This window comes from Corapipo altera, unplaced genomic scaffold (assembly GCF_003945725.1).
Source record: "Corapipo altera isolate COAL_440 unplaced genomic scaffold, ASM394572v1 52, whole genome shotgun sequence".
In the NCBI taxonomy this organism is placed as follows: domain Eukaryota; kingdom Metazoa; phylum Chordata; class Aves; order Passeriformes; family Pipridae; genus Corapipo; species Corapipo altera.
In genome coordinates, this window is record NW_020884930.1 from 3650055 (window position 1) to 3672004 (window position 21950).

At 38.8% G+C, this 21950-nt stretch overlaps 1 protein-coding gene across 7 annotated transcripts in view; it reads right to left on the minus strand.

The window, feature by feature from the left end:
- The window catches only part of RUNX1T1 (RUNX1 translocation partner 1), a 111940-nt gene that overhangs the window by 58404 nt on the left and 31586 nt on the right, over nt 1–21950 (minus strand). The window contains exons 1-2 of one of the 7 annotated variants that reach the window (XM_027659134.1): nt 1990–1994; nt 862–864 (exon numbers count right to left, since the gene is read on the minus strand). The exons of 5 other annotated variants lie outside the window; for them this stretch is intronic. Coding sequence is in view for 1 of the 2 variants with exons in the window: in XM_027659132.1 (XP_027514933.1) it covers nt 19118–19124 (7 nt within the window). In the remaining variant the exon portion in view is untranslated. Of the gene's footprint in view, nt 1–861; nt 865–1989; nt 1995–19117; nt 19243–21950 lie in introns of those variants that run through there. One more of the 7 variants, XM_027659132.1, reaches the window with a different exon arrangement.

Sequence of the window (21950 nt, forward strand, 5' to 3'; positions counted from 1 at the left end):
GTTTTACCCAGCCAAGAACCCAATTCCTCCCAGTGATATTTCAAACAGTGCACCAGATGTGCAGGTCTGGAGAGCAAGACCTTACCTTAAGACCAAAAGCAGGGACAGCTAAATTCCTTCTGCACAAGTACCAGTACACTGTGAGGAAATCTGCTAATTTCTATCGTCTAACATAGACAGCCAAATTAGCACACTAGACTTTCCATATAATCAGTAAAGAATTAGACCTTCTAATTTTTTCATCTCTAAGGCAGCTAAATCACATAGTATAAGTATTCTTTGTATAGATCTAGGTCCTTTGTCTTGTGAGAACCACAGGCATTCACACTGCTTTTGCAGAGTGGCTGTTGTAGAATTCAGGTCCTCAGTCACCAGGCATTGTAACTCCCTGGTCTCTATTCAGCCAGATACTATCCACCAATGAAAATATACAATGAAGCATACTTCCCCCAGAAACACTTGCTCAGATGGTGGCACTGTTACTTACTGCCATTACCAGCAACACAAAATTGGAACTAAACGCTTTCCCCCATCTCAGTATTACACACTGACAATCTTCCAGTAATGCAATTTATTACCTTAATCAGTACTTCGGCATTTCTGGAAATATATACTTTGGAAGACTATCATTTCACATCATCAGATGATGCCATTAAAGACATCTTGTATTTACATGACTGACTGTCTAGACAGAGTGTGAGAAAATACTCATTATTAGTTACAAGTCAACTCCTCGATGCCGCATGTCACACCAACTGTCTTTTATTCTGGGCACTGGCTCACACCTGAATGCAGCAGTAAGGATATGAGAAGGTGGAAAGAGATTCTCAGAAACTTCACATGAAATTAAGACCCAAATACCTTCTTAGGTGAGGCAATACTACTTATTGACAAATAAGCTCAAAAGCAAAACAAATGCTACCACTAGCAAAACCAAAAGGGTATTTCGAATCATCTGGCCTAATATATCACATGCATACTTAAATGTGAATATGAAATAATATAAACGTGTAAAGGAAGAGGGAAAGGAAGGAACACGTGTATGTCGTGTAAGACTAACAAAAGTGAAACCAGATTAAACCCCCTTCCAAAGCTGGCAAATTCACACAAATTCACATTGTCATAGAAATCAGGTGATCTCACCCAGGAAGAGACATGCTGGGTTAGCCTTGCAGGGAGACTCCAGCCCCAGAAACACTCAGGAATACGTGCTTAACTACAGACACTGAAAACAGCTGTAGGTAAACTAATGAGACCACTCACAGGGCATACAATTACACAAAGCACTTCTAGCCCTTAAAGTATCACAGCAGTCTTAGTCTTGCACAGTAAAGCTTAAAACTTCCTTCCTTCAAAGTATCTTCCTTATCTTTTGAATTTTAAATATCAGATCACCAAAAAAAATCACCCAGCTGAAGCCTGATTGAAAGAAAAATCAGCAATTATTACAGAACCCACAGAAAATATAAGCAAAATTTTAAAACAATTTCAGGTGTCATAGCATTACCATGCCTGACATGCTTGACACTTGTACAAAACATGCTTCATTTCAAGCCCAGTAGATTCAAATTAAATGTTTTGGGGTGCTTCCCGAATAAATACATTAAAAAGGTTTTTATATTTATAGAACCTTTATTCATCAAGCCAGCTAAGCCATTACTCCAACACAGCAATTTAATATTGACCTTTGTGGATCAGTGCAGCTTCCGTGGCTTACTTCTGTATATGCACGTGTGCGTATGTGCACACACACACACATATGTGATCAAGTTTTACTTACTTGGTTTTGTATGGCAAGTTTTCTTGTACGCGAAAAAAAAAAATCTTATGAAATGCAGATTTAACTCTCTCTGTGCTGTGAAAACACCCCCAACATTTGGCTCTGGGTCTACTTTGGTACATACATTTTGCGTTCCTGAGAGATGCATTAACCAGAAGAGAGGCCATTTTTATGAGAAAGAGAAGCAGATTCCCGGGAAGGATGGAAACCCTGCGGCGGGGCAGAGGGTATCCGAGGGGGGCGGCAAGGCGGGCTCTGCCCGCGGGGACGCGGCGGCCCCGGGATGCCCCCGCTGGAGCACCGGGTCCCCGGGCAGAGCGCGGCGCCTCCCGGGAACGTCTACAGGTGAGCATGACACCACTAGAGGGAGCCGACACTGTGCGGCGGCACAGGGAAAAACTCCCTTCCCAAACGGAAAATTCAAAATAAATGGCAAGGTACTCAGAAAGCCAAGAGGAGATGATTTAAGAAAAGTTCTTTCCAATACCTTCAGCCATTCAATACAGGAAGGAAAGCTTATGATACCGCGTGTGTACGTACACAATCAGTAGGAACTATTCTGTTCGCACAACACCAAACATAGCATTAAGTATTTCTCTCTAAAATTCAGGTATAACCATTTCTTTCTCAAAAGAGCAAACAGGCAGCACTAGCTGCAACAGAAGATCTTTCCCAGTGCCTCCTATCATCACCTCTCTACCCTAGTCAAACTAGTTAGATGTTCCCCACGCCTCCCCAACTTACACCTCCCCCCACACCTAATCCTGTTTTGGAGAAAGTGGAACTGCAGCAGGCAGCACAACAGGCAGTGTCATGCCTACAACTGCACATTATATCCAGCCATAGGAACCTGAATTGTGCTCTCACAACTATAGCCACGTGATGACGCACGAATTTGAAAATACCCTGCCAAAATTTAACACCATTTCTTTTTTGCACCAAAACACTGAAAACCAAACAAAACCTGGTATTTGCTTCACATCTATAATCAGTCAGAGATATCAAATGGCAAGCAGGGAAGAAATAAAGGGAAAAAAATACTAGGGTGGCTCACACAGATCTTTATAAACTTTATTCCAGCACCCACATATGTGTTAAGAAAGCTAAACCCCAAGGGCAGAGACAATTCAAAACACATAAAGAGATAGTGACTGCACTGGGATCTCTTGTGAGAACGTGTTTCTTTATGGTCTTCCCTTGGAACAGAAGATGTGAAATACATCAGTAGTTGTCTGGTAGGCTTTAAACTGCTTGGATATGAAGAAATTAAGAACTGCTTAACTGCAACAGCTATCCCCAGCAAACTCCAAAATTATGAAAGTAAAACTAAAAAATGAGAAAACAGCATACTTGGATTAAATACTAAACAGTTAACAAGAATAACTGCCCTGAAATGAGTTCCCATCCATTATCTTTTCCATAATTATTGCAACAGAGCAAGTAGCCTCAGTAACTGTGCATACAAATGACTTATTAGAAACTTAGCAGGTCATTTCCAAAGGTGATTATGAGCCCTGACTTACACAGCTACTGCAGCTTGCACATAATTCTGTTCAGTACCAACAATCTGCACAAAATTAAGATAAAATGTGTTTTCAAAACACTAAGTGGAAATAAACTTTCAGAAACTAGAAGAAGGTATGAGGTGGCAAACACTGATGAATCAAATGCAGTTATTTCCACACATGAAGTGTTAAAAAAATCAGTTTTGCCTGTGCTCTGGTGCCAGGAGAATGGAAAGGAGGTAGCAATTATATGTTAGAGTTCTTACAATGCCCCATGCTATAATTAAATAATGATGAGTGTAACAGTGAAAAGTCTAAGGTTAGACAGAATAGATTAAAATCATAGAAGGCCATCAGAGTGGACATCTGCTATAGATCAAGTATGGACAGCAAAAACGTGTGGGTAGATAAAGATATCCCAACAAACTCCTTAAAAGAGTTATTGCAACAACAGGATGCTCTTCATCTCAATGGTTCTTCTTGGCCCTGTTTCTTAATGGGTAGCTGTTTGTGCTATTGCTATAAGTGAACAAGCAATAGAAAATATCAGAAAATTATTCAGAAGCACCATTTAAGGAGAGCAATAAAGAACAGGAGCAGAGATGTGCAGCTTCCCCAGTTGCTGAGGTTGTTAAGAAACAGCAGGAGAGGTAGAAACAGACCCTGGCACTCCCACTGTGAATGGCTTGGTCATGTTGTAAAGAAATTAACTGAGCAAAACCAGAATAGCTTCACTTAAAATGTGCAGGGTAAAAAGGTTAGAGGAAGCATACCAAGCTACATTAACCAGAAGAAACAAAAGAAATATCAGTTTTCATTAATATCAAATAGATAAATAAGAAAATGAAAATATAAAAATCTTCGATCTTAGCTGAAACTAGACAAAGATTGTGACAACTAACAAATATTGACGTAGCTTGGGTTTAAATCTGTCTTAATGACCGAGAAAGAAATGGGCAAGGAGGGTACCAAACTTGGACAAAAAAATCCTGATTTTGGAAATCTGTATGTCATGTTTTTTACAGGAAGGGGCAAAATTGAAAATGAGATTTCTATACTGATAGCTCTTCTCTCACTTTCTCTTCTAGCACAAAAAGAGAGAAGAGATAAACACTGTTCAGTCAAGCCCAGGATCTCAGGAGTCTCTCAACATACCTTTCCTTTCCTCCAGCAATCCCAAACCCTTTGAAGAACAGGGACAAGAAACTGCATGGCCCCATTGGTTCTGCAGGGAATCATCAGCCTTCTGTCTATTGCTCCCCCACTTCTTCTGTTTCTTTTTCTTATTATTTAAAACAATTTCCCTTTCTCTTTTTTTTAAACCATCTCAAATGTAAACTTTAAATACATGCTCTACATCATGTTATGTCATACTGGAACAAGCAGCTCCTTGAAAGGCTGAATTTCACTTGTGATTATTTGTCTAAAAGCTTTGTTTTCTTTTCTTTGAAACCGTGTGTATTTTGTTGGACTGCATCTACTGACAGCTAAACTCCCAAGCCTTCAACCTGCCATCTCAAAGAAGCTGATTCAAAAGAGTCCAAGTAGAGTTTACTGTTAGTCTGTAATGAGAGTAAAATTACAAATCTCTGTACCAAAAGCCAGCTGCTTCATTCTTAACTCTGATCCCCCCCTTTTCTTTTGCATTATAGCTAGCATACAGCTGCAATAAATGTGGCTCTTCTCACAAGCCGTGCAGATGTTAACAGTTCTGTAGGACATCAAGAAACATTTCAAGAATCTTGTAAGTGCTGACTAAACTTGCCTGAATTACCCACGCTACCTCCTCCACATTCCTATTCAGAAACATTAGCCTTCCTGAATGTATTAAGGAAAAAAAATAATTACCATTTAAGCCAAAGCATTAATACCTAGGTTTAAATGCACTATCAATAAACAAGGAATGTTCTTAAGCCATCAGACAACAGATATTCAGATAGTGAACAAAAAGAAGTCAATTTATTCTTTGTCAAGATGAGTAATGCATTTTTTCGTTTCTTATCTGTGCAAGAGTAGCTAAATGACTGTCTGCAAATACATATTTATAAAAGTCACGGCTGGATGTATTTGAAAGAATGGATCATAACTAGAGCAAGATCTTTTCTTTTCTAGTAATCAAGTGGATTAATACTAAATTAGAGTGAAGGAGTTCAAAGTGCTACCGAATACATTTTTATTAAAGTTATATTAGCATGACAGTCATATGCTTTAAAGATTAAGCTAAAGCCTCAAACCACAGTTGGTTCTGGGCAGCTGAAAGAGTCCAGCTGGGCAGGTAGAGGACTAGATACCAAATGCATTAAGTGGGTCTGTATTAGAGATGATGTTTTAATATTCTTCCTTCTTCAAGCAGTGTGCCAGTTTTGGCTGGGGTATGCTAATTTTCTTCATAGCAGATAGTGCAGGGCTGTGTTTTGGATTTGTGCTGGAGACAGTGTTAGTAACACAGGGATGTTTTAGCTGTAGTTGAGCAGGTCTTACACAGAGTCAATGCCTTTTCCGTTTCTCACCCTACCCACCAGCAAACAGGCTGAGGGTGCACAAGGAGTTGGGAGGGGACACAGCTGGGACAGCTGACCCCAACTGACCCAAGAGACATCCCACACCATGTGATGTCATGCTCAGCAATAAAACAGAGAGGAAGCTTGGCTGGGAGGCTTCAGCATGGGGACTGGCTGGGCATCAGTCGGTGGTGAGCAGTTGTATCACTTGACTTTCTTGGGTTTTATTTCTTTCTCTTTGCTATTTTACTTTTCATTACAATTAACCACTATTATTGTTATTATTGTTGTTGTTGTTATTGTTATTATCGCAATTACTACGACTATTTTATTTCAGTTATTAAACTCTTCTTGCCTCAACTCACGAATTTTCTCACTTTTACCCTTCCAATTCTCTTCCCCCCAACCTGCTGGTAGGGAGTGAGCAAGCAGCTGTGTGAGATTTAATTGCCAAATGGGGTTAAACCACGACAAGCAGCAAGTCTAGTCTCCATTTTTGGGGTAGGTCTTTCAAAACACGTGAAGCAGTTTAGAAGATCAGTCATCAACAAAGCCAATGAGACACGTACTCATGTATTACTCCAGACACTTGAAAATCCCACATCAAATATCCTACCCTGTGCGTAAACTTCACACTTTGAAAACCCGCTGGAAAGAGGGCTGCAGAGCGATTCACAGCACTGAGCCATAAAGAGATCACAATCTTAGACAAGTTCAGAAACAAAATGTGCAGTCGAGAGTGTCTATGGCACACTTTCGAGATTGTCTCCAGTCAAGTGTCAATCTCAGCAGAGTTTCAAAGAGGACAGGGTAGGGAGAAATAAAACGAACTTATCAGTATATTTCCTGCAAGGAATTGACAAAAAGACTTCAATCCTACAAAGACTTACATACCTACTCAACTTCAGATACTTATCCTATTATGTAGCACTCTTGAAGTTAAAATCAAGTCTTTCAAGCTGCGGGGTACAAATAATTTACCATGAAATGTGGAATTCAGGGTATTGTTTGTTCTTTGATTTAGCAATACAGGAAATCTGAATATAAAGCAGAATTTCAATGTGCTATTTTCTAAATGCTTCATGACACTGCTTTTAGAGTAATTTCATCAAAATATCATAAAAGTACATTTAAGCATTTTGAGATAAGCAAAAAGACAATAGACTACAACCCTAAAAAGAAGTTAATGTAATATTAACAGAAGCTCTGTAATTAGCTAGTCCAAAAACCTCAAGCCATCTTCAAGCTTCCCCAAACAAAACAAATTGGAAGGAGAGAGCAGGAAGAAAAGAACTAAGAAAAGGAGGGGGAAAATAAAGAGAGGAAAGAAAAGCCACACGAGCCAGAGTCCCTCACTGCTGTTATTTCTCCACAAGCGGAAATGCTCAGTTCAGTCATGGCTTAGAAGGCATAAACATCATTGAAATTCAAAGGCAGCTCCGAGAAAGAGGACGCCTCAATTGGTATGCAAGTGGTGTTTTCTCGCCCTGAATACATTATGAACTTGCAGCATGCTAATATGCCATGCTATCATAAGCACCAGATGGAACAGTAGGCAGTATATGTCCCATCAAACCTCAGGAAGATGTATTAATGTTCCTGCTCTTTTTTTTCTTCCCCTCCCCTCCCCCTTCCCTACTACAACCCCTCAGCTGTGTCCCCAGACTGGCACATTTCTTAGCATCAGTCACCTGCTCCCAAAGCACAGTTCTCCAGGGTTGCCTCATCTTCACCAGGTGGTGCCAAGCTTCTTTTCAATCTTTTTTATCGCAGAAGGTAAAGGCCACAAGACGTGTCAGGCTGTGCTTACTGAAGGGTATCGAGTACAAAAGATAACATCATGAGATAAATGATAGATGAAGAAAGACTTTGGGTTTAAAGCTAGAAACAATAGTTTTAAATTATATATAAGCAGTGCAGCACAAATTTGCCCCTCAGTACTATTGGTGAATGAAGAACTGGGAGGCAGCAGCAAAGATGCAAATAAACCAGAGGAAACTGGATTAAAGATCTTTGAATATAATTTCTTTTTTCACCACACTGGAAACCTTTTCAGAGGAGATGTACACAGTTCAACAGCCATTTATAGAGTAGGGAAAGGGTTTAATTTTAAATCAGAGTGTGAAAATGGAACACAGGAAAATTAGATCACATGATTTTGATTTTTTTAAATATATATTATTCTAATGACATTCCTTGGCTTTTATGGCTAACAATTTTCTTGGAACAGTATGTATGATTCTAAAGACATGCAGAATTTTTAATATTGCTTTGCATCATTTATTAATTCAGTCTCAAGCAGGTTTTATATGACTGAAGAAAAATGTAATCTAGTATTCTGTAAGAAAATCTGTGTATACACATAGAAAATTAAAGCACATGTTTCCTGGTATCATCTGAATTTTTCCTATCTATTCATAGAAATATACCTCCTATTGAAACATATGGTTTGCAAGAAAATTATTTTCTTTTTCTTTTCCTTTTACTGGGCCCTTCAAAATGCAAAATAAGATCCTCAAGACTGAAAAGTAAGAGTCTGTGAATTCAAACACAATTAAGAAAGACCTGAGATGGCTGAAGACAAAGAAATCAGCTTTAAACATTTGAAGTTTCAATGTTCAAGTATTTTTAAACAGGTTTGTTTTTCAGAGAGAAGCCACATCACTAAACATTTTGCTAATTTCTGGTATTTTAGAAACTACCTGCTGATTTACAAACAGCTATGCATGTAAATCTATTATTTTCCTAATAACATTAACCTTCTCATAAATACAGTCTAATTCTACAAGATGCTGAATATTCACAACTCACACAAACTTTTCTGAGAATTAACACTGCTCAAAACCTGATAAGAGCTAGATACAGAAGTTATCTCTTGAATGCATATGAAGGGTTTTTCCAACTATTAAAGGTCTAGTTGACAGGGATTTCCCACCACACATCCAAACTGAACTAAAATAAAAACCAGTTACCTTTTCCTTTCAAACAGAGCATGTTATGACTATTTTTCACAAGTAATAGGTATTATTCTAGCATCTGTTAAGATCAGATAGACTTTAATGCAAGGATATCTTAGGGACTGACTCAGAAATGAGACCAATTTTTTTCTTTTTTCTCTTCCTATTGAATATTGGGGTTTTTTTTGTTTCTTAATACACAGCCTTTAAGTGTAATTTGCTAGATTATGATTTGCATTGTGCAAATAAGTCTATTTAAGTCCATTATCCTGCCTTATAAAGTAATTTCTGACACCTTAACAGCACTCAATTTAATTACAACACACTGAAACAGTAGAGCTGACTCCCAAAGGAACCAGTCTGGATCACAATATGATATATACTAGTTCCTGATCAGCTTTCAGCTGTTTTAAAAAACAGCATCAGAACATCTGCATCATCATATTATTTTGTGGTAAAAAGCCATCCAAAAGCCAGCAATTGCATGCAACAATGTGCACATATCCAGACTGGTAAGCAGACATATTTAAAACCCAGCAGTTTTACTGTAATGACTAAAGGAGAAAAAAAAAAAAAAGGCTTTGATTTTGATTCAGTAAGCATCAATTTCTGCAGCAGAATCCCCATTGGGTAATTCATCAAGGCATCTATTCTATATCTAGTGTGGCAAGACAGCGAAAACACTTACAGGCTCCAAAAAGAAAAACACTTGTGACAAAACTATTTAACATTCCTGGTGATTAAGCAATAGACACTCATTATTTCAAGACTGTCTTGAACCAATGTCCCAGACAAAACCATGCAATCATATCTGCTGCTGTCAGGATGAAATCAAGTCATGATGATTTTCTATATTCCTTCAAGAAAAAGCAAGTTATTTAGCAGCATCCACAAAGCTCTTTCTGAGAAAACACAGAAGTTAACTAAGGAAAGAGTGTATCATTTCTCTTGCAACTCTACAGAGAGATGCAGGTCGATACCTGAAATTTAGGTAGTATTTTTATCTTTGGAGCTTTTACAGACTCTTGAGAGCAGTTTGAATCAAAACCTTTAAGGCAGCGTAAATGAAAGGATTCTGTTTCTGCTGGTCTCTGGAGATTAAATACCATTACTTTCCTTCCTAAAAATGAAAGGAATTGGAAATTACTACTCTATCAATTGACATGCCACAGGCAGAAGACTGGTGGGTCAGTTGAGAAGCAACCATGCAAATCCAACCCAAGATGTGGTTCCATCTATGCAGAGGAGTCTGCAGAGGGCAAAGAAAGACTGTTACACCAGCTTTCCCAGCAGAGAATTTGCTAGGCATGCTCTGTAGACTCTGCTTTCATACCAAGCTCTCCATCAAAGTTTCATGCACAGATTCATCTCTTGTGCAGCAGCCTCACTTAATAAATATAGAAAACCCAAATACATATTCGCTTTTCCAACTAGAGAATAATGTAAAGAGAGATGTAAGTAAATTAACAACAATAGATAAGCATTCTTCAAAATACGTTAAAAATTTAACATGAGAAACACAAATAGTATTCCCAGAGAGGCCACCATCTCACTTCTCTATTTGCAAGGGGACAATGAAGTGCTCATATTGACTATTAGAAATTCATAAAAGTAAAATATACATTTGTTACTGCACAGATCTCCTTTAAAAATGCAAAGGACTGCTTTTGTTTCTGAAGATAAAATGCAGTGAAATGCTGATCTCTGTGTAAAATAATCAAATATTGATTTTAATGAAGTAATTTAAATTACTTCCAAAATCTAATATGTATGAGATCGACAGAAGCTCTCTTTTGGGATCCTAGAGTGAGGAGATCCTACAGTGCCATGGAAGTCTGAACTCAACTAATGTGGACCACTTGAATTCTAGAAACTGAGTTGTCCTTCCTCTGCCAGTGGAGAAATGAAAACTAAAAACATCAAGCCCAAAGACACAGTAAACTGTTGCAAACTAGTTTCCAAGAAGAAAACTGATGATTTTCAAAGCTATTAAATGACAGTGCCATCTGACCTCGCTGGATATCTAATTATACTCTTTTACAGACATAACCACAGTTACTTTAAGGAGCATCTTTCTGCTTTCTTTACTGCGTTAGTAACTCTCAAGGTCCCTATGTTTCACTCAGGATTTCACTTTCAAAACTGATTGAAATCCCAATTCTTTCTCAGTGAGATTATTGCATATCCCTGTTTTTTACAGACCATTTCTATACATTGCAGTGTTTATAGTCTAAAATGTCAAAAGCAGTGCATTTAGTACAGTTCCAGGCAAAGAAAAGCAGTTATAAGAAACAGTAACACTGTCACAGAAAATGACTCCTTCTAAATTTCAGTTAGACAAATTTCTCCTAAATAGAATACAAATAAGTGTGTGCAAATCTAGCAGATATAATTACGCAATCGACAATTATGTGGTGAAATGGACTGGAAAAATAAAATTAAAACAATAAATGTTAATTTGTATTTGCTAACCACGAAAGATGTGGATGGTGCTTTGCGAGGCACAAAATCCTTTAAAAAAGATTCTTTTAAAAATCCAAGGAATTATATGGGGAAGTCACATATAGGAAAGTCTATCTAGATGGCATTCATCTGGATTATAAAACCACTACAATGACAATTCAGGGCTATGTACACATGGTTATTGCTCTGGCTTAAAAGGGCCACCAGAATATATTTGGAATGTACAGTTCAGAAGTAAGAATCAAATTATGGCTGCATTTTCCTATGAAGCGAGTGCACACATTTTCCAAACTGTAATCTTGCGGCAGAAAAACTATTTGAGTCATGTGTGCTTCATGACTCACAAAACACATACTAAGGAGAGATCTGAAAGAAGGGGAACGGCCCTGTATCACTAAATGCGGAGATTATTCCTTTAGCAGGATGTGGTTTCAAAACAGGAGGACAGTAAGACAGTGAACCCAGCACTGCTAGAAGAATCACAGAGAAAGGGAGAACTATAAGAATCTGCACTGGAGATGCACAGGAAGGCTCCCAAGCCTTGGAGGATTATAAGTACATAAAGAAAATTCTAATAAAGCATTAGAACTGAAAGGGTAACAAGTCAAATTTTAGAGATGCTTTCCAAATTACTTACAGAAGACAGAGTAGTGCCTTAAGCCCCAGAACAGATGTATTGATAAGCTGGAAAGGGCAATGGACTTCAAAAGGTAAAACATATCCCTGCTTCTTGAATCATCATTTCAAACTTCACTGCAGTTAATTAAGCATGTTAAAATCCCACGCCCTCAAATCTCAGTTCATTACAGCAACCCCCTTTCTTTAACCAAGAATGATACCAGCTTGACTCTACAGCATATCAGCATGAATTTGCAATACACTTGAAGGGTTACCAAAATACATTTTTCTTCCTTAATCTTCAGCATCTCCTCCAAGAGGTAATCAATACCAATTCCTTTCGCTCTTCTATTTCCACACTTCTTTTGGTCTTTGTCAGCTCAGTATTGTCGACATGCAAAAATGCAGCAGAGCTTGTTACAGTCTGCTTCCAAAGGGATGTCCATAATGAATGAGAACCATATGAGCAGTACTCTTAATAACTGTGTCCACTGCTGATGGTATTTCCTTTTGAACTTCAGAAAGATTTCCTGCCACCTTAGACTTCCACTATGTGCCCATTTACAAGCACAGTTAAGTTGCAGGCATAGCTCCAGAATATTTATCCACATTAATACCTAAATAGCTGGCTGGATAATTTAAATTAATTCAGATGTGTGAGTCCTACCAGGTAATTATTACTCATGAAAATTTCACAAGATTGCCAGATCCCAAGAGAAAGAAGCAGCAGAAATAAATGCACAACTAATTACGCAATATCATGGAAAAGCTCAAGTAAGGCTGTAGCTTCATGCCATAAGAATTTGGGCAGGAGATTTTTAGAAGTTGGATTGTTTCAGTGTCTCTTTTGACACTACAGCTTTAAACCAGCTGCAAGAACATTACTAACAGGTGGTGTGCTGCAGCACAGGGACAAAACTAACGTCTGTGAACCTCCAGCTGAAGAGCGTCCTCTCAAATCCCAAGGTCTCCAGTAACTTATTGTATCAAGTTGTTTTGCAATTAAAGCTCACAATGAGGCTCTTTCTTCACACTCTGCCTATAACTGGCAGTAAACAAGAAATTACTAGTAGAGAAAAAATAAAAATAGCAACAGCACAAAAGAAATAAATTCAGCTCTGGTATGTGGAAGTACAGCTCCATGAGCTACCAGGAGAAGGAGATGCAGCCCTCTCAAACAGCACCGAGCCTGACAATTGTGCTCTTCTACCACCACACAAAGTTCATTTGTAATCTTACAGATCAGGTAATGGTTTCAAACAAGTACTGCAAAGAGTAAGTAACTCTGGGTGCCCAGAAGCCCAACTCTGCTGAAATTTCTCCTGAAACACAACACAGAAGCCACTGCCTTGGACTGCTCTGCTCTCCCCTAAAGCACACGGTGCTGAAGCACCTCAAACTGGGTATCCAGAACACTTAGATCCAGTAGAACAAAGAATCATCATGCAGGCTGAAGTGACCTCAGGAGATCACACAGTCCACACGCTTCTGCTGCAAAGCATGTGTAGTTTAGATCAAATTGCCAGGGGCTTAGGATCTTCAATAATGTGCATACCACTACCTTTCTGGACAAACTGTTTCAGTGTTTGACCATCCTGATGGTGAAGAATTTTTTTCCTGGTATCTACTTGGTCCATTACTTGTGCCTTTTGCCTCTCATCCTTATCATTATGCACCTCAAGAAGAGTTTGGCTCCATCCATATTCTCTACACCCTCCCATTAGGTAGCTGTAGACAACTCATGACAGAAAAGATGATATAAAATTAGTTATATTTAACTAGCAACTGCCTACAGCACACAAACCAGAAAATACTGGAGACAGGAGGCTTTACTCCTGCCTTTCAAGAGCCTCAGTAACTTGGACACATGGGATCCACAGCATGACTACCTCCTCCAGAAAAGATGTCCATATCTTCACCTTCAGAAGATTGGCAAGTAGAACTGGTTTGTGTAAGACCAGCTAGGGGAGATGGAAGAAGTAAGCTTTGAATTTATTTATTCAAGTCTTTGGAGTGGAAGCCTCACTCTGGATGTAAACCACATGAATTCAAATCCTTCTTCTGCTTGCTCAAGCTCAGGTCTGAAACGTATTCTCTTAGCAAGGGGGAAAGCTACTGGCAATTAGCATCTTATTCTGTGAATAGGAGTAATCTCCATCGCTCTTGTCCTACCTGAGAACTGAACAGAAAACATGTCAGGAGGGAACATGGCCCAAGATCAACTGCAGCAAGGGGGAAGCAGCACTTGCACTGACCCTGCTCTTTGTCTGGTGAGTCTCGTGAACATGAGGCAGAAAGCACAAATGTACATTGCAAAAATGCAGCTTGGTGGGAAGACGGCTGAACTCCTGGAGAGTTGAGCCAGTGAATATAGATAGCACAGTACAGCATGGCAAGGGCTTCACCAGCTTCACAGAGGAACTGCGTGAACATGGAGTTAGTATAGCAGAGTACTGAAAGAAGTGTCTTGCCAAGTGGGCCAATATGGCTAGACCGTGTCTGCGTGTAAGTGAAAATCCAAGCGCTGCTGTGCCCTATGGTTTTCCCAGTTTAATCTCTACTTGCCTCAGCATTGCTGGCTCTGTACTCCATTTTACACTACACACATTTCTGGAAACAAAAAGGAAGTCTACACTTGTGAAGAGACCAACATTTCTGAATATATGTTGGGCTTCCTCTGAGATTACCTACTGGATCCAACTGTGTGAACAACTCAGACACAGAAGTGCTTCAACTCCAAAAATTCATAGATGTGAACTCAGCACTGGCCTGCTTAACGCTATCGATACTGAGGCAGATCTTGGCATGCATAGATGCAACTTGACATGCTTGGGAAACTTTAAATCTGTAATAGTGATGCCTCTGGAATGAGAAGAGTTGGGGTATGGCACTTTGGATTTGAAAGGAAGCTACTGCTTCAAGAGCAGAAGTTGTTTTGTGCACTTAGTTTTAGTCTGTGAGCTGGTAGTGAAAGATCGGGTTTCAGCTGATTTTTTTGTAGAGTTATCCTTGATGTAAACATTTGGAAGTAAAAAGGATGAAGCAAACAAACCAGAAAACTGGTACAGCTTTATGTACATGTCCTGAAAAGGACCAGATATCATGTCTTCTACTCTTATATGTATCAGTTTCTCTATCTGGATGTTAAACTGGCACATCACATCCTTTCATTTTATGCAAAATTAGTATTCAAGTCTTCTTTTTAAATTGCATATACACACATTACATTGATTTTCAAGCTATGATGATCATGCCTTAAATATGTGAGTGTGGAGTCCAAAATCTTCAAACCAAGATGTGATCAGTTCTAAACACCTTAGGCACACCAAGGAGTACCAGTCCCGAGAAACTGATTTGTTCGTTCCTCTCCAGCTAAAGGTCTGAGTTATAAAGCACTAAATCTTCACAGGAAAAGTGTTTTGGACCTTGATTAAATATATATATTAAAGCTATTTCTGCAGCACGATCTGCATTCCATGATGTGTAAGTTACATTCCATGCATGTGTAGCAAGACACAGTTCACAGCCCCATGGGTTTAAAATAAGAGCAATAATGTTATGCAGATTTTGGAATTTATTACTACCATAAAAGACGAAGAAACTTTAATACTGTGAAAAACAAGTCATCACATGCCACCTCCCAAACCCTACCATACGTATTTGAAGAACCCAGTGACCCACAGTCCTCTTAGAGAAAGAGCTTTTCACTCAATAGCTGAATCCTGAAGAAGATAAAGTCATTATGCAGGATGATTGGAATAATGATGCAAGGTTAAAACTTAGACTTAAGTATTTCCAGACACATTTTCCCCATTTGGCAGGAAACTTGTTTTGTAAGACACAGAATTATCCTAATATAACAGCATAGCAACTGCAACTTAAAACAGAGCAAGTTGGTTAATGGACTGTTAGGAGACTTTTGCTGTGTAACAGCATTTAGACGCATGTATTTAAAAAACAGGTGGATAATCCAAATGTTCAGTTACTAGGACACTAACAGTTATGTCCATGGCAATTTTGTTTCTGTTCTTTAAACAAATCATCACTTGCAAGCACTAATGTTAAAACCAGAAAGCCACTCTAGTACACAGTGGCTATAAATGCCAAATCAATTTTCAGCAGATAATAAAGTCCATGTTTTACAATCAGCAATACACTGTTTTACTACCCAAAATGTAAGCTAATAATATATAGCTCTGCTAAATGGAAAATGCAGATATGCTGTTAAGAAATGGGCTGGCTGTGAGATGATGGATCATTTCTGCCGGGACCTTCTTAAAGCTATGTGCAAATGTTTTGAAAATATCACATGATGTGGCCATGTGTTAAAAATTACAGCCAGTTAAGTTCTCTGCTAAGAAAAATATGTGGGCAATTTATGAAATGCACTCCAGGATGGAGATATCTTAAGTAAAACCAGATTTTGAAAACAAACCCATTTTTTTTTGAAACATGAACTTAAAAAAAAAAAGGAAAAAAAAGTTGCAGCCACATCTGGAGAGCAGAAGTAAAGAAAGGGTGGTCTGACCTAATACCAGGCCATCTTCTGAAAGAGCAGCATTATTTCTGGGCTACAATGACTGTGATCACTGATTGTCCTTTTAAGGAAACCATGCTGAATACTGCCATGGGCAATAATAAAGCATTTTGTAGGCCAACATCTGTTCTTTGAAAGTACTATAAAATGACTGATAGATTTGTAATGTTTCATAAATAACGTCCGGAATAAACAATACTAAAAAAAAAAGAAACCAACCACCACATTCACAGTAATCAAGAGAAACTGGTGTACAGTATTAGATTTGAACATTGTTCCCCCAGGAACAATTATTTAGAGATAAACGCTTCCTAGAGTTCACTAGATAGAATGACAAAATGGTTAACTTGGTTACAGCAAGCTGCATGTTAACGGGATTATCTTTCTAGTGACTTTTCTCAGAGTTGCAGCAGTGCCCTAGCAGAGGTCTGAATGGCTGTTGCGGTGCTTCATTAGCCAGCCTCGCTGCTGTCGCTTTGCCCTGACAGGGAAGTGAGAAGGGGAGCAGTGAGTCACAATTATAACAGTACCAGTAATTTGTCTTTGAAGGGCAAATTTAGTTTGTGTAAGTGTTATCACCACACATAAACCAGAACTCGTCTTTACTACTTCCTGTTCTTTCCCCAAAAGAAGGACTTCAGATGTCAGAATCACTAAAGGGATGCTTCTGAAATCAAGACTTCACACATACACAAAAGGCACTGACATAATATCAGATTACATAAAAATACACATCCTTTTAATCTCCTGTACATAATGTGCTTACTTTTAAAATACAAAATCTGCCCCAGATGGCTAATAATGCCCATTTGAAAAAACACAACACCACAATATTAAAGGGCTAAAATATGCTGTGAACAGATTGAGAGGCAGTTCATCCTAGAGGAGAGTAAAAAAGTGCAGATGGGTGTCAAAAATAGCCAAGTGTCAGATCTGTTCAAGTATCTCCATTCTGGCACATGCTCCCAGTCACAGCTGTTAGTGTATTCTCTGTATCCAAGTGCAAGGTTTTCTAACACTCGGAGCTGACATTAAAACACACTTCTTCCTTGCTACTGCTCTAAGAGAATACTGGAAATTAAAGATTTATTTAATGGTAAGGCTTAACGAGTATTGATAAGGGTATACATACTCGAGTGTAGCACATGCCATTTTGATTAAAGATGCATGAAATTTTAACCAGCAGGTAGATTAAGTAATTTAAATGCCAAAGGCTTAATAGGTTTTCAAAAACCTCCACTCTAGGCATTCCAACACTGTTTGCCAACAGCCCCAAATAATGCACACAAAGATCAAAACTCGTAAGAATGTGTAATTTTAGTACCTTTAAATAACTTGATAAAACACAGAAATAGTAAACTGCATGAGAAGATGAGTTTCATACAAACATAAGGAAAACATCAGTGGATTCAAATTATGCACAATGCACAGTCTTCCTAATTAATGAATTACCATGGTATTTTTAATGAAGACCACATTCCCAGGAATGCAATGCATGCAAATCAAATTTGACGTTTAAAGGGTTAAACTGACCTTTCACAGCCCTCAGTTGTTATCTATGCAAATTAATTTGCCCATATTTCAACCATATAAATCCTCTTAGCCTTGTGCTTTGAGCAAACAGAGACCGCTTTCTTGTTACAACCACAGGATCAGCAAACATACCAGCAGTAGGGTATGACCGTGTATAAAAATGCTGAAAGGAAAACATTCTTCCAACAACTGGCAATACCTACATGCAACTGTGGCTGCAGCAAACTGGCAGATACTGTTTCAAAACACCATCTGCGAGGTGTACAGACTCTCTGTGATCAAGCGTAGCCTCTTCTGCTTGTCCTACCCAAATAATCCACAAGAACCAGCCAGCTGTAGGATCTCTAGTCCTGTCTCTTTTTTTATCCAGAACAGAGGCTGTTATAATCAGGCACATGGCTTTTTCCAGTCCTTACCAAAGGGGGGGAAAAAAAACCCCACACAAACAAAACACACCAAATTCAATCCACTCAGTCGTGGTCAAGCATCTAAGAAAAGGCATCAGACAAATCACCCTGCATAGAAGAGTTTTTATTGGTAATAACACTTATCAATTAGACAAGTGACTGTAGAATCCAAGGGTAATATTTTCCTGAGGAAACCAACGTATTACAACTCCCAGCTCCACAGCAATTCCTCTAATTCAGCAGATATTTTTTTATTGTTTTATTTTGAATCAACATATTTCAGTGATTTGCCTGGTGACAGTGAAGGACTACGATTTAGGACAAGGCTCGAATAATTTGTTTTATAAATCTCCCTCACTTCTCCAACATAAACAGCTTTTCACAGAGATAATTTCAGCTAATGGGTGACTGCTGTGAATGATCTCTGCCGATCAAATGTTTGCAGATTCAAGGTGCAGATGACAGTCAGGAAAGCCAGCCCAAAGCTGTATTTTTCTTTGCTAAAAATGATCCCCCGTGCAGAGACGTGCACCCACAAAGCCAGTGACTTTCTGCTATTTCTATCCCTTTTCATTGAACCATCCAGTCCTGCTGTAAGTATCATCTCTGGCAGTTCACTTGCACAAAATCCCCTCCCCCAAACACATACACAACAGAATTAGCATCCGCGATCGCTCTGTACCCATATCAGCTTGCAAATCACCCTCTATATTAAAAGAGAAAAGGAAAAAAAGAGAGAGGGAAAATGTACTATCAAAAAAAACAATTAGCATTTCCTCATTTAAAACCGAAAGAGCTGCAATAATTTCAACTCACCAGGCATCCTTGGATAAAATATACCACACTGTAAATGGCTCTCTCTTAAAAGCAAGCTTATTTAGGGCTCAGTGCCTCCTGTTCTGGAATGAACAGAGAGAAGCGAGGAGGGCCATCAGAACTGGCTGTGGCAGCGTAGCTGGAGGCAGGATGCTGGGCGCGTGCGTTTGCCAGGCAAAGACAGATGGAGAGCTGACACTCTGTATTGCACTTGGAGCAGAAATGTGAATGATGACAGGAGCACATGTGGCCTTGAACCCAGCCCTGTCTCTTCAGGCAGAACAATGACAGGGATGTGTGTGCAAATTATCACAACCCCGGCTCCCCTCAGCTGACTCCTTTTACTCTACCTTTCACACCAAGTTCCAGATGACCAAAGAATAGAAACTAAAATGCAGAGTGATAAGCCAAACACTGAATTATTCATTTTTTCGTTAAAAGTTAACCCTTTCCTCTGCTGATAACAATTAAAGAAAAAGCATCACTTTGAATCAGCTTCCCTCCAAAAGCAGAAACAAATTAATTCTTTAACAGCCATAATTTTGCACTCCACAGGACTACGTTTGTTTATTTAGTCAGAAATTCAAAACGTGCATGAGAACATACAAGAGAATCCCCCCTCCTCTTCCTACACTTTTGTCATTATTATTCTCCTTTACTATAGGGAACGGAGTATCAAAATCACTCCCTTTCTCAGATTCGCAGTAGTATGTGTAAAATAGAAGACACTTAAAAAGCAGACCACTTATATTTTACTATAGTGCTTTTAACCCCCTGGGATTCCTCCATTGATATGTTCCAAACATTTGCAGCTTACTCTCCTTTACCTTGCATGGTGATCCATGGGGGATAAAAACAAAATCTTCCCTGCAAAGCTTTTTCAAAAGCTAAACAATCATGGTCCTCCCAATTTCTGATTTCGGGTACCCCTTAAATGTTTATCCTTCACATGAATAAGGTATGCCTGCCTAGGTTCAATTCAGTCTTCCCTATTAAGCTTTAATGGACACTATGATACATAAAACTACAAGTCTTTGTTATAGTGCTTTATCTAAAGCTGGCTATTTTCTTCTCAGCAGTCCCTCTTTAGTCCTTTGTAAAACATCTTTGCCTCTCAGAAGAAACACACGCCTGACTCGCATGCCTTCTGTAGCATGTATAGCCTTGCACAAAATTCCAGGCACAAGGAAAAATACTGTCTTTTTTAAAACTCTCCTCCCATTCAGCACTTGCAAAAGCTTCTCCCTTTAGTAATGACCATTTCTCCAGCAACTAGCATCTAAGTCCTGGTTCTGACTTTGGCTTTGCAGTACACATTCAAATCCTTTATGGAAAGGTAACAATTCCCAATCAGATCTTGTCAGTGTAAGGTTTGTCCTTGTGTACTTTTTTGTGCACCCCCCGATTTTGTGTTATGCCATCTTCTGCCTCTATTACGCAGAGACAACTCTGCTTTTAGGCCTTCCTCTTCTTTTCTCTAGCTGCCAAGAGCCTGATAAAAATCTATTTAGGAAAAGGACACACATGCAAAAATTAAACAGAAAGTAACAGTCCTTCCAATGTCCCGACTGATCTCATGAATATTTCTCACTCTAAAGAAAATGAGACATTTAATTTACTGATATTTCCATAATAACTTTCTAACACTATCTAAGTGACATCCTTAAGTTTCACTTAAATAGGAGAGAGACTCCAAACACAGGACTGGCAAATCTAAGACTATCAAGAAGAAAAGGAGTAGCTTCCCTTGCCTTAATAAACACCCTGGCACTAACATCCTAATGTGTCTGCTACTTGAGGGAGGTCTTTTCTTCATCTTCATCAGATACCTATTGTAAGAAAGTTCTCTATAATGGATTTTTGAGTGTCAGAGAGCCCAAGAGAAACACCAAAATATGAAAACATTTTCACGACAGCCCTGTTTCATGAAGGGGAGAAAAGCAGAGGGGGCAAAGGGAGAGAAGCAAGGGAAAGGGAGACAAGCAAAGTCTGTGCCAACAAAGCCTTTAAAGAATTTACTGTCCTTATGGTTTTATTATTTGATGCATTTAAAACCAGTCAGTTAGTATTGTATGTGCTGTGTTGTTTTTCTTTTGTAATTCTGTACTCTACATGAAAGGAAAAACATTTTCACAGTTGGAAATGCAACCTTTCATCAACATAGATGCAGCCTGAATCAGCTTCAGAGTAGAAAGTAACGTGTCAAAGGTATGACGCATTTTAATAACACCGAACAATATTCCCTCTTAAAAGAAGGTCTTAATATCAGTACATTGTAAATCCACAGACCATGGCTCACGAAATTGAACTTCCATATGCTGCGCGATTATGCATCTTTTTTTCTGAGTGTAAAAAGCCTTTTTAAGCTGTTATCTGACTACAGTAATTGCCACTTAAATTGATCCACGTCAACAAAACCTGGATCCCTGGAGATTCTCACCTAGAAGTCTGCTCATGGAAGGGGCTAACAGAATGCCTGTGCATCTGAGACTACTTCAGCATTTTCTCAAGCAGCCAGCTGCATGAATAGTTTTCCCCTCTCATTATTTAATACACTGAGGCAGGCTGCAACTCATTTGGCAGTCCTCCCTGAATAAATATCTGTGGATATTTATTCACTTTCCCCACCCCCATTTTTAATGCAGTCACTTAAAGCTTGCCCTAAAAGTTTTTGCACCAGGTCTGAAATTTTAGCCAAATTCAAGCCAAGCAAAGGCAGACAGTACAGTCTGTAAAACGGTTTCATTCTCCACCAAGAAAAGAAAGGCAGTGGTTTTAACACTGAACAATTCTGCTGAAGCAGAAGAGTCAGTGTTATGTGTAATACTGAAGT